Source organism: Podarcis muralis, chromosome 10, assembly GCF_964188315.1.
Source record: "Podarcis muralis chromosome 10, rPodMur119.hap1.1, whole genome shotgun sequence".
Classification (NCBI taxonomy): domain Eukaryota; kingdom Metazoa; phylum Chordata; class Lepidosauria; order Squamata; family Lacertidae; genus Podarcis; species Podarcis muralis.
Window position 1 is genome coordinate 16,513,287 of NC_135664.1, and position 25,892 is coordinate 16,539,178.

The 25,892-nt window shown below is 43.8% G+C and overlaps 1 protein-coding gene across 2 annotated transcripts in view; it reads right to left on the reverse strand.

Moving 5' to 3' along the window:
- The window catches only part of LOC114605285 (mitogen-activated protein kinase 12), a 40,267-nt gene that overhangs the window by 13,053 nt on the left and 1,322 nt on the right, over positions 1 to 25,892 (reverse strand). The window contains exons 2-6 of one of the 2 annotated variants that reach the window (XM_028746331.2): positions 21,171 to 21,300; positions 15,537 to 15,595; positions 12,718 to 12,829; positions 2,193 to 2,222; positions 1,148 to 1,195 (exon numbers count right to left, since the gene is read on the reverse strand). In XM_028746331.2, coding sequence (XP_028602164.2) covers positions 1,148 to 1,195; positions 2,193 to 2,222; positions 12,718 to 12,829; positions 15,537 to 15,595; positions 21,171 to 21,300 — 379 coding nt within the window. The remainder of the gene's footprint in view (positions 1 to 1,147; positions 1,196 to 2,192; positions 2,223 to 12,717; positions 12,830 to 15,536; positions 15,596 to 21,170; positions 21,301 to 25,892) is intronic. The other variant, XM_077935828.1, reaches the window with a different exon arrangement.

A 25,892-nucleotide genomic window follows, 5' to 3' on the forward strand; every position in this document is an offset into this window, starting at 1 on the left:
GACCGAGCAACGGGAGCTCACCCCGTCGCGGGGATTTGAACCGCCGACCTTCTGATCAGCAAGTCCTAGGCTCTGTGGTTTAACCCACAGCGCCACCTGCATCCTGGAAAGACAGTAAGAATGTTGAATTAAGAGCCTTTCCAGTTGGTTCAAAAAATACAGATTTTCTTCTTGGCACTTTAGTGACACTACCTCAACCCAGTAGCACTGCAATTCCTGCTTATTATTTCATGCAGCTTAGTAAAGTACCTCTGGCAAAGTTTATTCCACGCAAGCAAATGCTCAGCTCTGCCGTCCTCTTATAAACAATGAACCTCGCAGCATCTTGGGTGAAGTCCAATTATTACCAATGAAACCCGTCGTGCATGGCCCTCTAAAAAAAGCAGCTAATTGCCCATGGTGCAAGCAACCTTACCTTAGCCAGTAATTCTGAATTATGTTATTTCAGGCTTCAAGACACACTGGGCTAGTTTGGACAATCGTATCTTAATAAGCACACAGAGCCCTTCATGTGAGGAAGCAAAGCTGTAAAGTTCTCAGTTAATTATAATTTCTGATCTGGGAAGCTATGGTTAATAGCTTCGGAACACACCATGGTACAGTGGAACCTTGGTTTTCGAGCATCTCAGAAGCTGAATGTTTCGGAAGCCGGACGCTTTCGCCTCAGAAGTTGAATGGCTTCCGAGGCGTGTTTCTCAATTTTCGCTATTGAAATTGCCGAGAGCCCTTTGCGCCTTGGTTGTCGAACGTTTCAGAAGTCAAATGGTCTTCCGGAACTGATTACGTTTGACAAACAAGGTTCCAATGGATTAAACTTCAAACGGTGGCTCAATACACTGGCTATATCAAATCTGTCAACTATAGTTTCCTGGATGGGATGAAATGGGTAACCAGAGTTAAGCAACCAATTTCTTGGCTTGCTTAACTCTTTTCTGCCAAGCCTTGTGGACTTATGACCCAAACACTGCCATTATTCTATTACTTCAGAAGAGATTCAAAGGAACTATCACAGAATATATACTACCCTGACCACCCTCCATTTGAAAGGCTCCTATCACATTAGTTCTGAGGTCCTACTACCAAAATCCTCCACATCCATTTCTATATCTTCAAACTTCTGTAAGCCCAAAGTGTTCACATTTCTTACCTTCAGTTCACAGTCTTCGTTTACTGCTAGATTTCCAGGTTTTAAGTCCTACAAACATATTTAAAAACAAACAAATCTGAGATGAAATTATCTTCAGGAAGAACACATTTAAAATAAAAATAAAACTAGTACTTTTTTCAACGGAGGGCATTGTTTAGGGCAGGCATAGGCAAACTTGGCCCTCCAGATGTTTTGGGACTACAACTCCCATCATCCCTAGCTAACAGGACCAGTGGTCAGGGATGATGGGAGTTGTAGTCCCAAAACATCTGGAGGGCTGAGTTTGCCTATGCCTGGTTTAGGGGCACATATCATAGAATCACAGAAGGGACGGAAGCACGAGGGTTATTCTGTCCAGCCCCCTGATATTGTCCAGTAGCACCTTAGAGACCAGCTAAGTTTGTTCTTGGTATGAGCTTTCGTGTGCATGCACACTTCTTCAGCTACACTGAAACAGAAGTCACTAGACCTTTAGTGAGAGGGTGGGGAGGGGTATTACTCAGAAGGGTGGTAGGAATGGGTGATTGGCCAATAGGTGTGGTAGACCTGTTTACGACTGTTACTGTTAAGGACTGCAACTGGGCTCACAGGAAAAAGCAAGGGGTGAGATGGCCAAAGATAGCTTTATCATGTATAATGAGATAAGTATCCAATATATCTATTCAGTTGCTGAATTACAACTTATTACCAAACTTAAAACCATGGAGAGACCTTGTCTGAGTCACCTGAGTCTCTAAGGTGCTACTGGACATTTTTTATTATTATTATTATTATTATTATTATTTAATTTCTTGATTTCTGATAGTGTCAGAACTTGAAGTGGAAATTGTCACATATCCGGAAAACAGCCTTATCCTTTCATTTTAGCAGTTGCGGAACAGATTTTGTAATCAGGATCAAGGCAAACATTAAATTAACATTGCGCTGACCCACTAGGTGTTTGTTTCTTAAATCATTCTCATGCCTTTGGCTTGCTTCTGTGAGAGAGCCATCTAAAACTACAGAACAGAAAAACAGCAACTCAGAAATGAGATTCTTTACTTACCCGATGAATTATGCCTGACGAGTGGATATACTGCAAAAAACAAAATTGCACTTTATTTATCTGACATTGATAAACATAGATCACACTGAAAAGGTTTGTGATGCTGTATGACTTTAAATTCTGATCAACGGAAACTAGAAATTATGGCTGATTTTGCCTGCTAGTAAAGTTTACTTGGCTTGCCGATCGAAAGGTCGGCGGTTCGAATCCCCGCGGCGGGGTGCGCTCCCGCTGCTCGGTCCCAGCGCCTGCCAACCTAGCAGTTCGAAAGCACCCCCGGGTGCAAGTAGATAAATAGGGACCGCTTACCAGCGGGAAGGTAAACGGCGTTTCCGTGTGCGGCTCTGGCTCGCCAGAGCAGCTTCGTCACGCTGGCCACGTGACCCGGAAGTGTCTTCGGACAGCGCTGGCCCCCGGCCTCTTGAGTGAGATGGGCGCACAACCCCAGAGTCTGTCAAGACTGGCCCGTACGGGCAGGGGTACCTTTACCTTTTTTATCATAAGAGGAAATGTTTTCAATGTATATAATTGTTATTGTGACTTTTTATATTGTATCAAATTGTTACTATAATGTTTGATGTTTTATTATTATTTTTATATGTGTTGGAAACCACCCAGAGTGGGTGGGGCAACCCATCCAGATGTGTGGGGTATAAATATATTATTATTATTATTATTATTAATCTCAAATATCAGTCTGAAGGTGCATATAGTGCATCAACCTAAGTATGCCTGCATCTGTTCAGTGGATAAACTCGCTGGAGGACTTGATGTCACTGCCCTGAGCTTTACAGAAGAAAAGCAGGATTTGCTAATTTATTGAATAAATTTAAGCCGTGTCAAGATCTAAGAAAAAGAGAGGGCTCAGGTTGATTTCTTCGTTTAATTATGTTTTCTTTTTCTACTTTTAATCACCCAAGGTTGCACAGCTCAATGCTACAAAATCACCCTTCCTACTTAATTACTATATAAATAATCTCATCCCTGAAATGCCACCCTCCTCCTTTTTCGCCCCCACCCCATTCTGCTCTGCGCTGATGATTTAGTTTTGTTATCTCAGAATAAAATCTCAGGAGGATACAGGTTAAATTTTGCCAACTGTTTTTTTTTTTAAAAAAAACCAGCATCTAAAAAATAAAATTTAACTACGATAAAACCAAGGTCATTGTATTTGGCAAGAGGACTACCAAGTCCAGGTGAACTCTAGACAGTCACACCCTAGAGCAAGTACCCAGATTTAAATATCTAGTATTACGTATTGATGGAAAATCATCATGGAAACCCCATCTGGAAGCAATTAGGCTAATATCTGGCCATTCTACTGGACAGTTATATAGGTTCTTCCATTCAAATGGTGGGCAGCTAATCAACCCAGCTATTAAGAGCTTTGTCTCTAAAATCAACGTCCAAGTGCTCTATGGGGCTGAGATATGGGGAACTGGTGTTAAATCTGAAATAGAGGTCCCACAAAATAAATTTATGAGGCAGATTTGGGGACTTCCCTGCATAACACTGGCAGAGTAGAGTTGGGCCTCCCCTTGCTTGCAGCCAGAATTGATCAAGCCCAGGGGTGCCCAAACTTTTTTCAAAGAGGCCCAGATTTGATGAAGTTTTTGATAAAGCTTTCTCTAGGATTTGATCCCATTAAATAAACTGCCACAGGGGCCGGATAAAACCAGATTAGGCCCCCAAGATGGATTTGGACATGCCTGATCCTGATCTTGCCTATCTTGAGATACTGGCGCAGGCTAAATACCTTCAATGATCATACTCTTACTAAGCTCTGCTGGTTAGAGCAACTAAGGACAGGGGGCTAGGCACAAAAGTGCCAAGAGAAGGTTAGGGCTTATAATCTTCAAATAGACTACTTGTATAGTCAGTGTGGTGTAGTGGTTAAGAGCGGTGGACTCATAATCTGGGGAACCGGGTTCGCGTCTCCGCTCCTCCACATGCAGCTGCTGGGTGACCTTGGGCCAGTCACACTTCTTTGAAGTCTCTCAGCCCCACTCACCTCACAGAGTGTTTGTTGTGGGGGAGGAAGGGAAAGGAGAATGTTAGCTGCTTTGAGACTCCTTTGGGTAGTGATAAAGCGGGATATCAAACCCAAAACTCTTCTTCTCGTCTTAGCCCTTAGCCCACGTGACCTTAGAAATTGGATTTTTGACCAGGATGCCAACCAAGCCAGAGCATCCATCACTGCTGCCCGTTACTCTACTTGGTACCCCCAAATTAAGACCAAGGCCCTGTAGTTGACCTTCCCACAACTACGCAGGGCCTTTGTAGAACTAAGATTCCAACAGGATGCCCTCAGCATATTTAGAAGGGAGATAGCGGGGAATGCCCCATATGGATCGTATATATGTATGCAATCAGGTAGAAGACATTACACACTATCTGCTGATTTGCCCCCTGTATACAACGCCCAGAGGGATTTTTTGTATCGCCAATTCTTAATTGGCTTCCAGGTCGATCCGCACAGGAAGTGACTGTCGAACCCCTAGCAGATAAACATCTATATATTACACACCCGGGAGCCAAATTTGTGCTGGTAGCCAAGAAGTTCCGTTCCAGCCATGTGAATGCACTCCAATCTCAATTTCTAATGCTGTAAATTTCTTTTTATGCTGTAAACTGATACACATTACGTTGTATGATTTTAGAGGAAAGCTTTCCTTTTATTCTCTGTCGCCTTCGGCTAGAGACAATAAAACTGATGGATGACCGAATGCTACAAAATCCATCATCCTAGCTGTATGAAGTTCTAGAGAATACCTTTTGCGTGTCTTCTTTACTTTTTCTCAGGCTGCCAGATTAACCATAGAGCAGAGCTTTTGTGGCTAAGACAGATGCTCCGAAGACAGAATTGAAGGAGGGGCCAGTCTTCTAGTCGCAGTGCTGTGAGAACACATGCCTTGCCCTCCACAAAGCCTTGCACAGCTAACTCCAAGTATGATATCTATTTGCTGCAAACAGACGCCCTTCATCTATATCAACAGACAGAGGAAACCACGGCCTTCCAAATTAGCACTGTTTAAAAAGCCAGTGGCTTCCTGGGACTATGCAAATATCTTTGCTCCAAGAGAGGAGTTCAAACCAACTTTGGTCCTCTCTAGGCTTTTGAAGCTCAAGTGTGTCATCCAAATTCTGGATCATGGTTAAGGTCTCTCCTCCTTCAGCACAAGCTTTCATCACAGGACAAACTGCGGCTACAGACTATGGCTGAGGAGATATCTTAATGAAGATCCCAAGTTCAGGTAACATGCTAAGCCAAGTGAACGCAACCACTGTTTCTCTCTCAATGTAAAACAGGGGTTGGGGACTGACTCTGGCTAGTGGACTGGTACCTTACTGTCCCCACCCCCCATGGGCCAACTTTTGCAGGTGGGGGGACACACACCATGATGTCATACAACTGTTTTCATGAGGCTCATGTATGATGTCATACAACCATTTCCTAGTGAGGCTCGGAGGGTAGCAAGAAGCACACCCTGTATCAGCTGAAAAGTGGCACCCGCGTCCCTACCTGCCCCATACCTGACTTCATATACAATAGAAAGACTAAGCAGACCAGAGAAAAATAAAATAAATGAGAGAGACTATCGGTGAGATTTTCTGTAACATACTTCTCTACCTGGATTATTTTTCTGCTTTTGCCTTACAGATGGCTGTCGATGCAGCTTGCAATTACTGCTCAGTGTCCTGCCCCCCCCCCATTCAGCCATGTCTATCTTAATCTTTATTTCTTCGAGGCTCTTGTCCGGGGCCTAGGCAAACCTCTAAGGTTCTATTAAGGGTGTATGTCCCTAACATATCAAAGAGACCTTTTGTAGTGGCAGCAGCAGAAGAAAAATCTTATCACGGGCTCATGGAGTCATATAGCAGGAGAGAGTTGCAAAGGAAATACTTCTAAGTAATTGGAGAATCCTAGTGGCCTAAGAAGAAACAGGAAAAAATAGACATTTCCTGCCAGCAGCCAACTCCCTCTTCTGAGAAACAAATGCATTCCAATTAGGGTATGCCTTCTCCTAAATATCCCTGTTATGCAGAACTAATAAAACACATCTGCACTCAGTGAATATACCCAGAGAAAGTTCTGTCTATAATCCTAAACACATTTATTTGCAAGGAAGTTAATTCTACCTAAGCCCAGAAGCACTTATTTCTGAATAAACGTTTAGCTTGGACTTTTAAGCATTAGACCTCGAAATCAACAAAATATAAGCCAATTTGAAATGAGTGAGGACTTCTTAGGCACCAGTCTACAACTCTCTAGTTCAGTGTTTCCCAACCTTGGGCCTCCAGCTGTTTTTGAACTACAATTCCCATCATCCCTGACCGCTGGTCTTGCTAGCTAGGGATGATGGGAGTTGTAGTCCAAAAACAGCTGGAGGCCCAAGGTTGGGTAACACTGCGAAGGTGAATATTCTTAAGGGCTCCTAGCTCTGTGTGCTTTACAGCCACGTTCAAACCAAGAACTGCACTTCGGAGCGAGAGTTGCGGGTTACTGCCGAAGCAAGCCTCACTCATTTCATTTCGAAGTAGACTGAGGCTCTTCAACTCCCCCAGAATTTCGCACAGTTAAGAAAGTTCATGTGAGAAAAAGATTCCTATCCCTCCCTTCCCCATCGACACCAAAACCCGAACAACATGGGATGGGGTGTATTAATGGGGACTGCTGGGGAAGGGTGAAATTGCTCAAAAATGGGCTTGGATCCTAAGGTAAGTTAAACTGAAGGATGTTCATGGAAGAAAAGTTTCTTGGGCGTTCCTCCCTACTGCAAACTATGCCACATTGTTCAGGCAAGGTCCCCAGCATCTCCAGAGGCCTTGTAGAAGGATTCACTGGTAAAAACAAAAAGGTAAAGGACCCCTGGATGGTTAAGTGCAGTCAAAGGCGACAATGGGGTTGCGGCACACATCTCGCTTTCAGGCCGAGAGAGCCGGCGTCTGTCCATAGACAGCTTTCCAGGTCCTATGGCCAGCAGGACTAAACTGCTTCTGGCACAACGTGACAGAAACCAGAGCGCTCGGAAACGCCATTTACCTTCCCATTTACCGTGGCAGTGGTACCTCTTTATCTACTTGCACTGTCGTGCTTTCAAACTGCTAGGTTGGCAGGAGCTGGACAGAGCCACAGGACATCACCCTGTCGCGGGGATTTGAACTGCTGACCTTCTGATCGGCAAGCCCAAGAGGCTCAGTGGTTTGGACCACAGCGCCACCCGCAAATGGGAAGGAGGCAATGGGGAACTTTCCTTCCATGCGCTTCCTTATCTTAGGCTACAAGCCAATATCCATGAGAAAGAAGTGCAGAGGAAACAGTTCGACAGAGAGAGGCTATATTGCTTTGCTATTCTTACCAAGAACACAGGACCCTCATTTGGGACTCATTCACACAGAGAAACAGCAATGTAAATTGCCGCTTTAAATGCTCTCGTTTTGTGCATGGTGGTTTGGGCTGTTTCCAGGAAGGGTATGCAAACTAGGCCTGAGATAAGAAGCAACTGCATGCAATCAAAAGCAGCATGCGAGTTGATAAGCCTCCCGCAAAATCATGTCAAAACAGAAATGCACACACAGCATTTTGAGCTAAACAATAGCTTAAAGGTGAACCAAGGACAGTGTGAAGTGGGCTTTGTGTGATTGCTGCTCAGGCAGAGAAATGTCCCTCAAGGTAGATAATCTCCTTACTGATCCCCCCCCCCCCAGATAACTATGTTTGTTTAGGTTGAACACAAAACCAGACAACAGTTTGGACATTTAATGATGTGTGTGGAAAGCAAGGAACCAATGGCTACATCATAAGCTCACTGAGCCTCCATGTGAAGTGGATTTAATAAGTCACTGACATGTAAGTCTATACAGAAAACATCTGGATCAGCGAGAGTGGATTTGGAAGTAGCGTTTGTACAGGTCACGCAGTACAAAAGTGTTTAAAGCTAGACATTAAGAGTGAACCCTGAAGTTCGGAATTGCGTCCTGAGGACTTTTGTCTATTCCATTAGACACGAAAAGTAAAGGACCTTTCTTTTCCTTTTCATTTGCAAGGTTGTTTGACATGTTTTGCATAATTGCACAATTATGTGCTTCTTCTACTCAATTTAGCACATTCTGCGTAGATCCAAGATACATTTAGAATTCAAATGGAGATAGCGGCTAGACTTGTACTCGTAATCTACACCAAACAAGGAAACAAATATTTTGGTAAGAGACAGGCTGCTATAGGGTTTTCATCAGAGGATGAATAACTTGCCCTATGAACAATGAAGGCAATCATTTCTATTGCAGCTATCTGAAGAAGTGTGCATGCACACAAAAGCTCATACCAATAACAAACTTAGTTGGTCTCTGAGGTGCTACTGGAAGGAATTTTTTTCGACTACGGCAGACCAACATGGCTACCTACCTGTAACTATTTCGGCCTTGGTCCAGTATATCTGAAGGAGCGTCTCCACCCCCATCGTTCTACCCGGACACTGAGGTCCAGCACCGAGGGCCTTCTGGCGGTTCCCTCACTGCAAGAAGCCAAGTTACAGGGAACCAGGCAGAGGGCCTTCTCGGTAGTGGCGCCTTCCCTGTGGAACACCCTCCCACCAGATGTCAAAGAGAACAACAACTACCAGGCTTTTAGAAGACATCTGAAGGCAGCCCTGTTTTGGGAAGCTTTTAATGTTTGATGTATTATAGTATTTTAATATTCTTTTGGAAGCCGCCCAGAGTGGCTGGGAAAGCCCAGCCAGATGGGCGGGGTATAAATAAATAAATAAATAATAATAATAATAATAATTATAATTATAATTATTATTATTGCAGGGTATAGAAGAATTGTGGCAACCAGACAAACTATTTATTTCCCCCTTTCTTATAGTGATTCCTTCGTCTCTGATGCCTCACTGAAACTGAGATGCTTAAAAAAATATATATTCTAGGCTGCCTGAATAACTTTATCGTCTTGCTGCTTTTCTGCCTTCATTTCTTACTGAGATAATGGGCCTGTTCAGACAAACGTGAGAGACTGTGTGAGGCAGGGAAGTTGCATTGCATTTTCTCACCCACCAGGCAAGAGTGTCCTGCCTCCGAACCCATTGTGTAAGGCCCTAATAGCAATGGCTGATTCCTAGACTGCACCTTTTTAAAAAAAAGAAAAGAAAGCAAAGCAGCAAGAGAAACAGGCAAATAAACAGTAAAACACACTAGCTGTGCAATTCTATACATAGCTATCTACTCATATGTAAGTTCCATTAAGTTCAACAGTGCTTACTCTCAGCTAATTAAATACAAAGGATGCAGGTGACGCTGTGGTCTAAACCATGAGCCTCTTGGGCTTGCCAATCAAAAGGTCGGCGGTTCGAATCCCCGCGATGAAGTGAGCTCCTGCTACTCTGTCCCAGCTCCTGCCAACCTAGCAGTTTGAAAGCACGCCAGTACAAGTAGATAAATAGGTACCGCTGCAGCAGGAAGGTAAATGGTGTTTCTGTGCGCTCTGGTTTCCGTCACGGTGTTCCGTTGCACCAGAAACGGTTTAGTCATGCTGGCCACATGACCTGGAAAGCTTTCTGTGGACAAATGCTGGCTCCCTTGGCCTGAAAGCGAGATGAGCACCACACCCCACAGTCGCCTTTGACTGGACTTAACTATCCAGGGGTCCTTTACCTTTTTAAATTAAATACAGGACTGCAGCCTAAATCTGGACTCAGAAGTACTAAGTTGGATTCAAGGTATTGAATATGCCAACAGTCCAACAAAACTAAGGGATATATCTGATCACAAGACACACTTTATTCTTAATCCCTCACTTTTGTCATTTCCAGCTAGCAGGCAAGCTACAGATTTCTCTTTGTGGGTTTTTTTACATGGGGGGAGGGGATTGAAGGAATCCATTTGCCATTAACATTAACATCCCATTTCCTCTCTTTTGGCATGCCCTTTTCACTCAGTTATTCAAACTTTGTAGGCCAGCTCTCATGCTCTCAGGATGGATACAAATACAGCAGTAAGAACCCTGGGTTTTAGCCAATATATCTAGGTCAAGATGCAGCCTGCAATCACATTTCACTTATGACGAGACCTTTTTTTTCTGAAGCATGCCATGGTAATAAGATCAGACAGCATGCGTTTTAAAGTGGGCTCTGCCCTTTCACAATGGAATCAAAAGTCAGTAATAATATAATGTTTCTGTCAAGCGGGGAGGAGCAAGTCAAGTGATCCAATAGTGCCCATGACCAATCCTAGTCTAAAAGAAACAGTTGAGGAAGAATAAAGACTAAATTCAGAAATGCGGGTGGCGCTGTGGGTTAAACCACAGAGCCTAGGGCTTGCCGATCAGAAGGTCGGCGGTTCGAATCCCTGTGACGGGGTGAGCTCCTGTTGCTTGGTCCCTGCTCCTGCCAACCTAGCAGTTCGAAAGCATGATGTGCAAGTAGATAAATAGGTACCGCTCCGTCAGGAAGGCAAACGGCATTTCCGTGCGCTGCTCTGGTTTGCCAGAAGTGGCTTAGTCATGCTGGCCACATGACCCGGAAGCTGTACGCCGGCTCCCTCGGCCAATAAAGCGAGATGAGCGCTGCAACCCCAGAGTTGTCCACAACTGGACCTAATGGTCAGGGGTCCCTTTACCTTTAAGAACTAAATTCATTCCTGTGCTATGTCTTCCAAACAGCTGATGGGTGAACATGGAATTTATTTTATGGGGCTACACTCATACAGCTCTAGGCACCCATCTGTTAGGGGTCCATATTCAAAAGCCTGTCTCCACAGCCGAACTGCAGTAACTGTACAGTGGTACCTTGGGTTAAGTACTTAATTCGTTCCGGAGGTCTGTACTTAACCTGAAACTGTTCTTAACCTGAAGCACCACTTTAGCTAGTGGGGTCTCCTGCTGTTGCCGCGCTGCCGCTGCACGATTTCTGTTCTCATCCTGAAGCAAAGTTCTTAACATGAAGCACTATTTCTGGGTTAGCGGAGTCTGTAACCTGAAGCGTATGTAACCTGAAGCGTATGTAACCTGAGGTACCACTGTAACTGTAATTCTAAGGAAAGAAGTACAGTTTAAATTTGATGCTCCAAACCTGCACGTCAAATCAGTAGGTTGGCATGAGAGACAGGGTCTCTTCTGTGGTGCCTCTCTAGATGGTGGAACTCTTTCCCTACTGGGCTGTAAAAGGCCCAACATTATAAGCTTTTTAAAAAATGCATTTGTATCAGGTTGCCTTAAGATCTTATAGCGATGCTGGCTTAAGTTACTGAGCCATTTAAAAAAATGTTTTTAGTGCTATGTCTTAATCACTGGAGTCTAAGCTGCTGTTTTAGTCATGTTGCTGTTTTAAAATGGCTTGCTTTTAAGAGCATTTCATGCCTTACTACTGTTCTGTCAGCTGTCTTGGGAAGACTACGCTCTAAAAAAGGACCTATAAATATGTCTAGAAATAAATATGAGGGAAACTTGCTCACCAATTCAAATGTAACACTATCAAATGAGCATTAGGCAGATTCTCACTCAACTAGGGCTTGCAGACCACTTCAAACCCTGAACCCCCCCCCCCCGATTTGCAATCCTGGCTAGTTAGTACCAGTTCAGATGTGACACTATACCAGCCTCTCCCCCTCCCCCCGACCAGAGTCCCATCAGCTAGTCAGCATGGCCGATGTTCAGAGCTGATGGTAGGTATAGTCTAGTGCAGGCATCCCCAAACTCAGCCCTCCAGCTGTTTTGGGACTATGATTCCCATCATCCCTGACCACTGGTCCTATTAGCTAGGGATGATGGGAGTTGTAGTCCCAAAACAGCTGGAGGGCTGAGTTTGGGGGTGCCTGGTCTAGTGATATCTGAAGGGAAATAGATTGGGTAGAATGTGCTACACCATAGAATCATAGAGTTGGAAGAGACCACAAGGGCCATCGAGTCCAACCCCCTGCCAAGCAGGAAACACCATCAGAGCACTCCTGACATATGGTTGTCAAGCCTCTGCTTAAAGACCTCCAAAGAAGGAGACTCCACCACACTCCTTGGCAGCAAATTCCACTGTCGAACAGCTCTTACTGTCAGGAAGTTCTGCCTAATGTTTCGGTGGAATCTTCTTTCTTGTAGTTTGGATCCATTGCTCCGTGTCCGCTTCTCTGGAGCAGCAGAAAACAACCTTTCTCCCTCCTTTATATGACATCCTTTTATATATTTGAACATGGCTATCATATCACCCCTTAACCTCCTCTTCTCCAGGCTATACATGCCCAGCTCCCTTAGCCGTTCTTCATAAGGCATCGTTTCCAGGCCTTTGACCATTTTGGTTGCCCTCCTCTGGACACGTTCCAGTTTGTCAGTGTCCTTCTTGAACTGTGGTGCCCATGAAAAGAGACCATGAAAGGCATTGGGAATTTGTGTGTGAAGGAGCCTGCAGCACAATCCCAATTTCCGAACCACAAGATCTTAGGAAAAGTCTAGTGCATAAAACAAACAAAAACGGAGAGAGAGAGAGAGAGAGAGAGAGAGAGAGAGAGAGATGCGGTGTGTGTGTGCGAGAGATCTAACCTTTAGGCCCTTTAACATTTGATAGACCAGGAACTGGATTCTGTCTTCAGTTAGCTTCTCATGCTTCATTATTTTGCTCAAGTCTGTTCCCATAAACGGCATGACAAGGTAGCTAAAAAAAAAGAAAGAAATAATTTTGCTTGACAAAACAACACACCAATTCAAATAAAAACATTAATATTACAAAACAATCATTTCTGAGAATTACTGTAGGTGCTATTTTGCAAGCTTGTGTTTAAGGCAAGGTTTATTTAACCAAACACCGCAATCAGTTTATGCTTTCAAAAAACGACTGTAAACATGTCACTTGCAGTCAAGCACAAAATACTGACTGGTAGTTAATGCCATTAGTTGCCAGACACAATTTTATACTAGACATTAAATGATAAAACTGGATTGATTCAATACAATTATAAGGGCTTCCATAATGCTTTTGGATCAAAATCTCTCTTAGCTTGAGATCTCACACTGACTTGCAACCCACTACTATAGATGTTTACTAAATTCCACTGAATTTAATGGCACTTACTCAATAATAAACATGTATAAAATGATGCGATGGCAGTGCTTTAGGCTGTGATGGAAATTCCACCCTATACTCTTCAATTATTCAAGTTTCAAAGTGGGAGCAATGAAATTCATACAAAGTGACTAAATAGGCAGAATGGGAGGTGGAGAAGCCGGAACATTTCAGCTATATTTAGTGCAAAGGAAACAAACAAAGCTCCCTCATCAATAACTCGGATACGCAAGGAACCAAGGTTAATAATCTTCAGACTGTGTGGGTAATCTTGAATAATGAAAACATAGATGTGTGCTCACCCCGCGATTTTATTATAGCTAATTTGCTGAAAGCTCATGAATATTTCAAAGCCAATTGGAGATAGCTCACTAATTGCTCCTAGAACACACAGGTAGTTAATGAGAGTAGCTTGCTAGAGCTGCATTCTGTGCGCAGGCTTTTAAATAAAAGCTTGCGGTCTGCACTGCTGTGTACACGTTAAGAAGAAAATGGGAGAAACCTGTACACCAGCTCATCTACCAAAAGCAGAGAACCAGGTGTAGCCTCCCTGCAACCCTGTTGTCTCTATCTGCGTTATATGTAGGGCTGCCTCTGAAGATGGTTCGGAAACTTCAGCTGGCGCAGAATTCAGCGGCCAGGTTGCTCACCGGAGCAAAACGGTTTGAGAATATTATACGGATCCTGGTCCAACTGCACTGGCTACCAATTAGTTTCCGGGCCCAAATCAAAACACTGGTTTTGACCTATAAAGCCTTAAATGGCTCAGGACCGCAAGACCTCAAGGACTGTCTCTTTCCATATGAACCTACCTGGACCCTGAGATGACCTTCTGAGGCCCTCCTTTGTGCGCCTCCTCCTTGAGAGGTCCGGAGGGTGGCAACATGAGAACGGGGCCTTCTCTGCAGCGGCTCCCCGTCTGTGGAATGCTCTCCCCAGGGAAGTTTGCCTGGTGCCTTCATTTTACAACTTTAGGCGCCAGGCAAAAGCGTTCCTTTTTAACCAGGCCTTTGGTTGATCTGTTTGACATCCTAAAGGTAAAGGTAAAGGTACCCCTGCCCGTAGGGGCCAGTCTTGACAGACTCTGGGGTTGTGTGCCCATCGCACTCAAGAGGCCGGGGGCCAGCACTGTCTGCAGACACTTCCGGGTCACGTGGCCAGCGTGACAAGCTGCATCTGGCGAGCCAGCGCAGCACACGGAACGCCGTTTACCTTCCCGCCAGTAAGCGGTCCCTATTTATCTACTTGCACCCGGAGGTGCTTTCGAACTGCTAGGTTGGCAGGCGCTGGGACCGAACGACGGGAGCGCACCCCGCCGCGGGGATTCAAACCGCCGACCTTTCGATCGGCAAGCCCTAGGCGCTGAGGCTTTTACCCACAGCGCCACCCGCGTCCCTTTGACATCCTATACCCTTTTAAAAAAAATGGGGGGGCTATTGGGTTTTTATTATGACTTTTGTGGTTTTATATCTTGATTTCAGTGGGACGCGGATGGTGCTGCGGGAAGGTAAACGGCGTTTCCGTGTGCTGCTCTGGTTCGCCAGAAGCGGCTTAGTCATGCTGGCCACATGACCCAGAAGCTGTACGCTGGCTCCCTTGGCCAATAAAGCGAGATGAGCGCCTAGAGTCGGGCACGACTGGACCTAATGGTCAGGGGTCCCTTTACCCTTTACTATCTCTATTTGAAAGGTCATTTTCTCTAATACAGTCATACCTCCGCTTACATAACCCTCTGGTTACGTAAACTTCGGGATATGTAAGCGACAAACCTGGAAGTATTTTACCAGGTTTTGCTGCGTGTGCATACGCAGAAGCGGTCCTCCGGTTGCGAAAACCTCGGGATCCGGCCGGACCTCCGGAACGGATCCTGTCCGCAAATGGAGGCACCGCTGTAATGCAGTGCAGCTGAAATTCCTCTACCAGCTGGAATAGCACAGAAGTAACATCCACTTATTCAAAGTAAGCTTTACTCTTGACTCATGAGAAACTCCAATATACTTTTTAATGTAAAATCAGGTCAGCTAACACACTTTACAAGTCCTTAACATGACAAATATTACTACATACTTGCGTGGAAAGGTAGTTGCCATGGTGCTCCTGCTAATGCATAAATCAGGCCTAGCTGTTTTTACTTAAGGGAGACAGTAATTCTACAGATATACTTTAAAGCAAATTAAATAAGAATGTAGCTTTTATATCACAGTGACCGCCATAAGGCCACAAAGCAACCAGTCCTCTTGGAACCTAAACACAAATATTTATATATCATCCAAAATTTTCAAGAGAATTGTAAACTTACAAGTCATTAAATTTATCCAGCGACGCATCTGGTGTGAAGACATCTAGTAGTCCAATTACCTATGAAAGGGGGAGGGGAATAATTAAAAGCCCTGGCATTTAACAATCACAAAAAGGGATGGATGAGAAGGTACAACAACAACAACAACAACAACAACAACAATATAACCCTATGCAAGTTATTATTTGCAAGAGAAATGCTGAAATAAATGGTGGTACAGTGGTACCTTGCTTCTCAAACGCCTTGGTACTCAAACAACTTGGAACCCAAACACTGCAAACCCGGAAGTAAGTGTTCCGATTTGCGAACTCTTTTTGGAAGCCAAATGTGCTCCGTTTTGAGTGTTAACTTCCGATCTGAGAGCCACACTTCCGTTTTGAGTGTTACACTGAGGTCTGTCTGTTTTTGCTATTTATTTTGTGTTCTTGTTTTTGAAGCTCTTTTTTTGTGTGTGACTGTGTGGAACCAGTTCAGATACTGATTGATTGAGTGACTGCAGTACATTGTTTATTTATTTCATTTTATGGATCAATGGTCTCATTAGATAGTAAAATTTATGTTAAATTGCTGTTTTAGGGGTTGTTTTTAAAAGTCTGGAACGGATTAATCCACTTTGCATTACTTTCTATGGGAAATTGCACCTTGGTTTTGGAACGCTTTGGTTTTGGAATGGACTTCCGGAACGGATTAAGTTTGAGAACCAAGGTACCACTGTATATCAGTAATTCCATTTGTAACGGATATAGAGGGCTGGATCCCAACAACCCAGAACAAGTTGTGATTGCAGAATGGAGGCTTCTACCTCCTCACCATAGTTCCCCAACAACCTGTGGTTTGGGGGGCTCTCAGGACTAGTGTGGTAGAAGCATAGGATGTGTTTGGTTTAGTATTATGTGAACAAGCCTCATGCTTTTCAGTTGCTGCTTCCCTTCTCCTCTCTGATGTAGTTATGAGACCGATGGGAGACTTTCAATTTAGTATTATGTTCCAACGCAGATAAGCCGCAGTTATTGTTAACTATAGTTTACTGAAACAAATAAACTTCAAATTGTGATTTATGAAGCTGGCTTGTTTCAAGAAACTGTAATTAAGATGAACCACAATTCAGGGTTTGAGTATAACACTAAAATTGTGGTTAATTGAAAACGAAAGCAAAAACCGCCAGTCTCCCCCTTGCAGAATCACTGCTGGAGGAGATGGGAACGACAACTGCAAGGCTCATTCATGTAGTATTAAATGGTTTAGCACTTTAGCCAAACCAGGACACTATAACCCACGATCTCTGATTATTTTTGATCCATTACATAGCTGGTGAATGTGGGAAGAGAAAGAAGACCGTACTTCACTGAAGAGGCACAGTAAAAACACCCGCTTTTCCTAAAATGAAACTGCTGCATTTGAGAGCTATATATATATATGTTGTTTACTATTGCTTGACAAGCTTATCTGAAAACCAACGCACTATATTTTTATACAGCAAATGTATTTTGAAGCAAGATATGCTATGTCAACTGCACTCTCAGATTCTGAATGAACTGAAACATAATGAGAGCATCTCTCTGATGTTTTACGGATCTCATCTTTTGATGTTATGCATCAAAAACCACAGACCAGTGAAGCCAAGTTGCCTTGGCAGACATGGAATATCATCAATAGTTTTTGCCTTACCAAAACCACTCCAACTTGCATGTTTTAAATTTCGCAACATGTTGCGTTTCTACGGTGCTGCTTACAAAAACATTTAGAGACGGGCATACACAAAATGTTATCTGTATTGCCTTCATTTGTATGGCACTGTATGCATCACTTGTTGTTGTTGTTTAGTCATTTAGTCGTGTCTGACTCTTCGTGACCCCATGGACCAGAGCACGTCAGGCACTCCTGTCTTCCACTGCCTCCCACAGTTTGGTCAAACTCATGCTGGTAGCTTCGAGAACACTGTCCAACCATCTCGTCCTCTGTCGTCCCCTTCTCCTTGTGCCCTCCATCTTTCCCAACATCAGGGTCTTTCCCAGGGAGTCTTCTCTTCTCATGAGGTGGCCAAAGTATTGGAGCCTCAGCTTCACGATCTGTCCTTCCAGTGAGCACTCAGGGCTGATTTCCTTCAGAATGGAGAGGTTTGATCTTCTTGCAGTCCATGGGACTCTCAAGAGTCTCCTCCAGCACCATAATTCAAAAGCATCAAGTCTTCGGTTGTATGCATCACTACAACCACTTATTTCAAATTATCTTGACCTCAGCAATCCAATTATATAGTTACTCTTACTCCCAAATAACTCTTTCGTTGGCTGCAATTTTCATTCCGTTAGTCAGCAGAATGATCGTAAATTTTCTTGCCACGTCCCCATTTCCTGTTGACTCTGTCTACAGGAATCCTAGAAAACCTATTGCATGTTGATATCAAGAGCAAATAGGATTATAATGATGAGTCTCAGTATCCCCATTCATGTGGTTCATCCTGCTCAATCACAGACGCTGTTTGCTAGCAATAATCCCTAAGGGTCATTATTTTTGCTGTGGTTCTTTTCCCCCCTCAGCTAGTATCTCTTTTTCCCCAGATATGCCCAGGTTGCAGCTTTTCCAGTGCAAAATCCTGACAAGATACAATTCATTTCTTTACTGGAAACAGGGTCTTGTTTATTAACAATTTTAACAGAGTTTGGGTTTTTTTTGTAACAGTGTGGTATTCTCATTTATGTTTTGAGCACAAACATTTGCATTATATATTTAAATAATCCTGGGAAATGTAGCTTCTAAAAGTTGTCAGGAGACCCTTATTTCCCTCACAGAGCTCCAATTTCCAAATTCATTTGACAATCAATTCCTCTTCCCAGGAAACTCCAAATAACAATTATTATTATTATTATTATTATTATTATTATTATTATTATTATTATTATTATTTTTCTTGTGCCCTACCCATCTGACTGGGTTGCCCCAGACACTCTGGGCGGCTTCCAATGAACATAAAAGCATAATAAAACAAACTTTTTTTAAAAAACTTCCCTATGTAGAGATGCCTTCAGATTTCTTCTAAAAGCTGTATTTATCTCCTTGACATCTGGTGGGAGGGCGTTCCACAGGGCGGGTGCCACTACCGAGAAGGCCTTCTGCCTGGTTCCCTGTAACTCAGACATAGGCAAACTCAGTCCTCCAGATGTTTTGGGACTACAACTCCCATCATCCCTAGCTAACAGGACCAGTGGTCAGGGATGATGGGAATGGTAGTCCCAAAACATCTGGAGGGCCGAGTTTGCCTATGCCTGCTGTAACCTCACTTGTCGCAGTGAGGGAACCGCCAGAAGGCCCTCAGAGCTGGACCTCAGTGTCCGGGCTGAATGATGGGGTGGAGACGCTCCTTCAGGTATACAGGGCCAAGGCCGTTTAGGGAGAATTCCCTCAAGAGAATTATAGCTCCCTGAGGGGAATAGGAGTCACCTAACAACTCTCAACACCTGTAACAATTTACACTTTCCAGGACTGTTTTGGGGGAAACCATGCATGTTTAAAGTGGTATGAAACTGCTTTAAGTGCAGATGGGGCCATTGTACCCTGTTGTACAATGCTGTACTCCACAGAGTTATCTACATGTTAACAAGTACCTGATCAGACCCCAAACCTTGAAGATACAGTATTTATCAGTAACATGATCAATAAAAAGCCTCGTTAAACATTATATGACAGAAAGTTAATTGAATAACTTTCAAATAAAAGTTGAAACAAAGTTGACCTAAGTATGTTTAAAGCTTAGATGGGAAGTCCTACTGAAATGTGGACGTAATTTCCAAGTAAACGTCCAAAGGACTTGACAGTAATACTTCTGACTTTTAATTATATCAACACTTTCCCAATATGTAGGATAAGAAATCAGGTTCCAATCCTATGCATGCTTAGTTTGGGATAAGTCCCAAGCAAATCTGCCAAGAAATCAGCTGCAAAGGCACAGAATTTTAGTAATACAGAGGTATATTCAGTATACTTCTGGACTGAAATCACTGTTTTAAATGAGCTTGTATTTTAAATCCTAACAAAAATTGTGGTATTAATTTACTTAACTCCCTTCTCCCTTTACATTAATTCTACGTTATCTTTAACATTCCATCTCTATCCCTTTCAAAACACAGTGACTGTTCACATATGATATTTCCCCCACCGAAACGTAATCTCCAGATGGGGCAAAAAAACATGTGTGCAGACTAATATACTCATACATCTTCTGTCAGCATTTGCGCTGACCTCTTCCTCCTAATGTGCTCTTACGATACCGCTTATCTCTCTTGAGATTTCAACACTGTCGAAATATCAACTTAAATTTAACTCACAATCCTTCTGCTAAAGCTCTTACCTTCTTCTTTTGCTCTCAAAGGTGGACCACAAATTACATTTTTATCCTTATCTTGACGCTTCCACGCATGCTCTCACATTGATAAATATAAAGAGCACCATGGTCATAGGCTGCCAGTCCCATGCGTAAGATTTCAGCCTTTAGGAAGTTCAAGAAAGAAATGTTTCCCATTCTCGCCCTCCACCTCCAGCGTCCGACCTGCCCATATTTTTAGGTGGCCCCCACTCAACTTCCCAGAGAGGATCTTCATGGAGTGCTTTGGGGTCCAGGGGTGAGGAGGAGATTGGAAACATTACTATTGTGAACTTTTTGGATTGAACTTATCAGGGCTACATGTGAGTAAGCTTGATTGAACTCAATGGGCCTTTCTAGGTAAACTTGTTTAGGATCACACTTTCACAGACATCTGAAGGCTTAGAAGACATCGGAAGGCAGTCCTGTTTAGGGAAGCTTTTAATGGTTAATAGACTATTGTATTTTAATATTTTGTTGGAAGCCGCTCAGAGTGGCTGGGGAAACCCAGCCAGATGGGCAGGGTATAAATAATAAATTATCATCATCATCATCATCATCATCATCATCATCATCATCAAGATCCAAACTGCTGCATATAGAAAGCAATTTATTGTGTGAACTGCCCTTAATATTACTGTGATGATATATTCACATATATTACACTCACTTGTAACAGTTAAGTATATTTCGCATTATGATAATTGTACAACACGGAAGACTGTTGCAAACAGCTGCTAACAAGGGTTTAATTAAAGTTGCAAACATTAACAATAGTCAAGTCTGAAACAAAACAGAGGACACATTCACTGATATAATGGCAGGATTATATGAAGAAACATTATGCATATGCGCTCATATGCATAAACTAAGAGGCATGAGGATGGCCGGGATAGGAACAGCAATTTCTGGACATATAATATTGGCATCTTGGCATTATTATTATTATTTGCAAACTTGCAAATGTGTTTTAATCCTTTGTTTACCATGGATTTTAATTATCTTTTGAATGTTTTAACTTCAATGTCCTTTTTGTTTTTTTGAAAGCCACTCATAGGTTTTATTACAATCATGCAGCAGGCCGAGAAATAAAATTACAAACATACATCAGATTTCATATGACAGCCATCCGGGTTTTTCTTTATAGAATAATCCAGGTGCGTATGAACACATTTGAAATAATTTGAATTTAAAGCCATGCAACTCCGTCGCAGTGCGCAGCAGCTAACTTCCTAAAATGTGGAGGAAGAGAGGTTTGTTAGTGCCTCTATACTCACATTTTCATGCTTCATGTGTTTCAGGAGACGCAATTCCCGATAGGCTCGCTTGGCAAAAAGTTCCGATTGAAATGGACGGTACAACTTCTTAATAGCCACTTTTGTTCCATTTTTCCTGTCAATAGCTGAGCTTAAAGGAAACAGAGAACAGAAATTCCATGAATCAGAAGCTAGGCGAAAGGGTATAGCTGCATCCTGGAAAAGAGACAAAGCACGTTTATTGACGCAGATAAGGAATATGCCGTATAACAGCACCCAAGCAAGGGCGACAAAATTCAGTTTCTGTGTGTTCCCAACGCCTGCCAAGCCGTGTGTGCATTTCAACAGGAGGGTGGGTATGTGAGAGTGGAAAAGGATGGATATGTGTGCACGTGGCTCCCTTCAAACTTGCTTTCAGAACTCATCAAATTTAACTGAGAGCCAGTGTGGTGTAGTGGTTAAGAACAGTAGACTCGCAATCTGGTGAACTGGGTTCGTTTCCCCGCTCCTCCACATGCAGCTGCTGGGTGACCTTGGGCCAGTCACACTTCTTTGAAGTCTCTCAGCCCCACTCACCTCACAGAATGTTTGTTGTGGGGGAGGAAGGGAAAGGAGAATGTTAGCCGCTTTGAGACTCCTTTGGGTAGTGATAAAGTGGGATATCAAATCCAAATTGTGGCATGGTAGTTAGCTTGTTCATAAGTTAAGAGCATGGGCAGGCAGGTTCAGAAATGTATTGTAATACTGAAAACTGCCTCATTCCTGGACATATTATTTTTTGTATCTAGCCAAGTATCATGTCTGGCTCGTGGGGTTTGTTTTCTTTTGCCAAATAATATTTATTAGTTTTCCAAATTTTACACAAATCAATGCCAAGTTACATAAAATTTAATACAATTTCCCCCCAAAGTTGACTTCCTGTTCTTTGTCCTAGATGCATCCCTACTTTCCCCCGATGCTGCTTGATATTACATATTTATTTCTACAGAGGTACCTTGGGTTACATACGCTTCAGGTTACAGACTCCGCTAACCCAGAAATAGTACCTCGGGTTAAGAACTTTGCTTCAGGATGAGAACAGAAATCTCACGGCAGCAGCAGGAGGCCCCATTAGATAAAGTGGTGCTTCAGGTTAAGAACAGTTTCAGGTTAAGAACAGACCTCCAGAACGAATTAAGTTCTTAACCCGAGGTACCACTGTAATTCATATATCATTCCTTATATACAATTAACAATTATTATTATTATTTAATTATTACTTTTCCCTTTTTCATTATCCATCAGCTGCCGATTTATAAATTCCTGCTCTTATATTTACATAATAATAACCCATTCCCTTAAAGAACAGAGGTTATGCATCCCCTTGTGGGCTTTCCATAGGTGGCGCTGTGGTCTGAACCACTGAGCCTCTTGGGCTTGCCGATCGGAAGGTCGGCAGTTCGAATCCCCGCAACAGAGTGAGCTCCCGTTGCTCGGTCCCTGCTCCTGCCAACCTAGCAGTTTGAAAGCATGCCAGTGCAAGTAGATAAATAGTCACCGCTGCTGCGGGAAGGTAAATGGAGTTTTTGCGTGCTCTGTTTCCATCATGGTGCTCTGTTGTGCCAGAAGCAGTCTAGTCATGCTAGCCCCATGACCCGGACCCACATGTGGACGAATGCCGGCTCCCTCGGCCTGAAAGCGGGATGAGCTCCGCAAGCCCATACAGTGGTACCTCGGGTTACAGACGCTTCAGGTTACAGACTCCGCTAACCCAGAAATAGTACTTTGGGGTAAAGAACATTGCTTCAGGATGAGAACAGAAATCGTGCTCCGGCAGCGTGGCAGCAGCGGGAGGCCCCATTAGCTAAAGTGGTGCTTCAGGTTAAGAACAGTTTCAGGTTAAGAACGGACCTCCGGAACGAAGTTCTTAATCCGAGGTACCACTGTAGTTGCCTTTGACTGGACTCAACTGTCCAGGGGTCCTTTACCTTTACCTTAGGTAGTTGGGAGAGGAGAATTCTGAATAGACAGGACTTTGGTCTGATCCAGTAGAACTCTTCCTGTGTTCTTATTACTACTCTAATGGGAACAGGCTCTCTGGATCTCAAACAGAAATATTCCCCAATACCTGCCACCTGAATCTTTTCAACTGGAAAACCTGGGACCTACTGCACACAAAGGATGAATTCCATTGCTATGTATTCTACCCAGAAAGGCACAGCAGTTTGATCTCCCTGCCCCCAGTCACAGTGAGTCCAAGACTATGTAGACAAGGTTGGGGAACATGTGGCCATCCAGCTGTTGTTGTAGTCCAACTCCCATCAGCTCTAGCAAGCATAGCCAATGGTCAGGGATGATGGGAGTTGTAGTCCAACAACGTCTGCAGGTCCTTGGGTTCTTCACTCTTGCACCAGGCTAAATCGCAGTTGAATTACAGTTGTGAGGATAAGGCAGGAACAGCTTAAATCACTATGGCAGTTTTATTATGATGTTTCAGATGATAAAACACATGAGGCTAGATGTAAGTTTATATCCCTCTAAGAACCACATTTCCCACCTCAGGACTGCTGTGTTGCGGGGCCAGGAGATGAGAAAAACAGCTGTGGTGGTAGGCAGGAGACAACATTGTCACTGAAGGTCACCCCAGCTTGTAAATTAAGGTGCGACGCAAAACAGACATAAAAATAGCCAACAACGTTAACACCCGGTATGTGAAAAATTGACCCAGGGGCACTCCTAGAAAATGTCAACATATGGAAAGGAACTAAGACACATGGCTAAGGAACCATAATACAGTGCTACCTCGGGTTACAGACGCTTCAGGTTACAGACTCCGCTAACCCAGAAATAGTACCTCGGATTAAGCACTTTGCTTCAGGATGAGAACAGAAATCGTGCTTCGGGGGTGTGGCAGCAGCAGGAGGCCCCATTAGCTAAAGTGGTACCTCAGGTTAAGAACAGTTTCAGGTTAAGAACAGACTTCCAGAACGAATTAAGTTCTTAACCTGAGGTACCACTGTAGTAAATATTCAAGACAGGTAAAGCTTAACTCAGGGGTCAGCAAACTTACCGCACCTTGGGCCGGTGTCTCCAGCGCTGATCACGCAGCGGACTGGAGGCGGGGGAGCGCGTGCCCATATGCGTGCAAACACGCTATTTCTAGCGCACTTCCGGGTCAGAGGAGCACCGAAAATAGCTTGTGCACATGTGCACGGGTCTCCTCCAACCCGGATGTGCACCGGAAATAACGCATGCACATGCGCACAAGCTATTTCCGCTGCTCTGACCCGGAAGTGCGTTGCGGCAGAATTACATGCAACTGGCGTAATTCTCCTGGACCCCCATGCAATTGCTATGGGGTTCGTGGGGATTGCCATATAAACCACATACAGGAAGGGTTGCAGCTCAGAGGCGGAGCCCATGCAGAGAGTCCCAGGTTCAATCCCTGTCTTTTTCAGTTAGGCTGGAATAATAATAATAATTAATAATAATAATAATAATTTATTTATACCCCACCCATATGGCTGGGCTTCCCCAGCCACTCTGGGTGGCTTTCAACAGAATATTAAAATACAATAATCTATTAAACATCAAAAGCTTCCCTAAACAGCCTTCAGATGTCTTCTTAAAGTCTGGCAGTTGTTTTTTTCTTTGACATCTGGTGGGAGGGCGTTCCACAAGACGGGCGCCACTACCGAGAAGGCCCTCTGCCTGGTTCCCTGTAACTTGGCTTCTCGCAGCAAGGGAACCACCAGAAGGCCGTCGGCGCTGGACCTCAGACCAATGGGGGTGGAGAAATGCTCCCATCTCCAAATCTGCAGACAGTACTGCGTTGGGTGGGCCTGACTCAGAAATATGGCACTTTCCTGTGCTCCTGACATTCTGGGGGTGGCTAAAATCTGCATTATTTAAGGTATTTATGTTATTTCTGGGAGAGCTTTCTGACAGGAAGAGCTCTTCGGCAGTGGAAGCGTTTCCCTCGGGAGGTTGTGGACTCTCCTTACTTGGAGAATTTTTAAGCAGAGATTGGATAGCCATCTGCCATGGATGCATCAGTTGAGATTCCTTCATTCCAACTCTACACTTCTATTCCACATTTTGGGGCAAGTCCGCACAAGGATTCTAACAACAGGGGAGAGAAAAAACGCCTGTCTTACATGTTAAATACCCTCTACCTCACCGCAGATTACTTCACCGCTGTTTATGTAGGGATGGCCAAGCCTGACAGCCGTTCTCAGCGGAATATGAGGAACAGAAGGAGCTGCAAAGACCAGACGCTTGAATAGCACTCAACAAAAGGGAGCTTATCTGTGTCAAACAGTTCTTCCCTGTGCACATCCTTCTGTATCTGACAGCTGTCAGCCTCCTCTATTTTACTCTCAACACCTTCCTGTGTCAGAAACACAACTGATGCTGGAGGTGCAGTTTCTTTGCACTAGTAGGGAGATCTGCCCTCGCACAGCCTGTTGCAGGCAATAAAATACCAGCCTCCTTCCCTCTCCGCCTGAGGTTATTGGCATTTTAACACCAGCAGAGAATCGGCTGGTGAAGCCTAGATAGGCAAATGGGGCAGAAAGTCCACAAATTCTGTCATGCAGTCATTTAAATGAAAGAATCCTGTGAAGGCACCCATATCAATGTCTGGGAACCCATTTGCCAAGAGTAAAATTTTGCTTCCTATCGCCCCCCCCCCCAAACAGGAAGTTTCCAACACTACAGGAAGCAAGGCAATAAAAGTGAAAAAAAGAAGGCGGAGAAGAAACA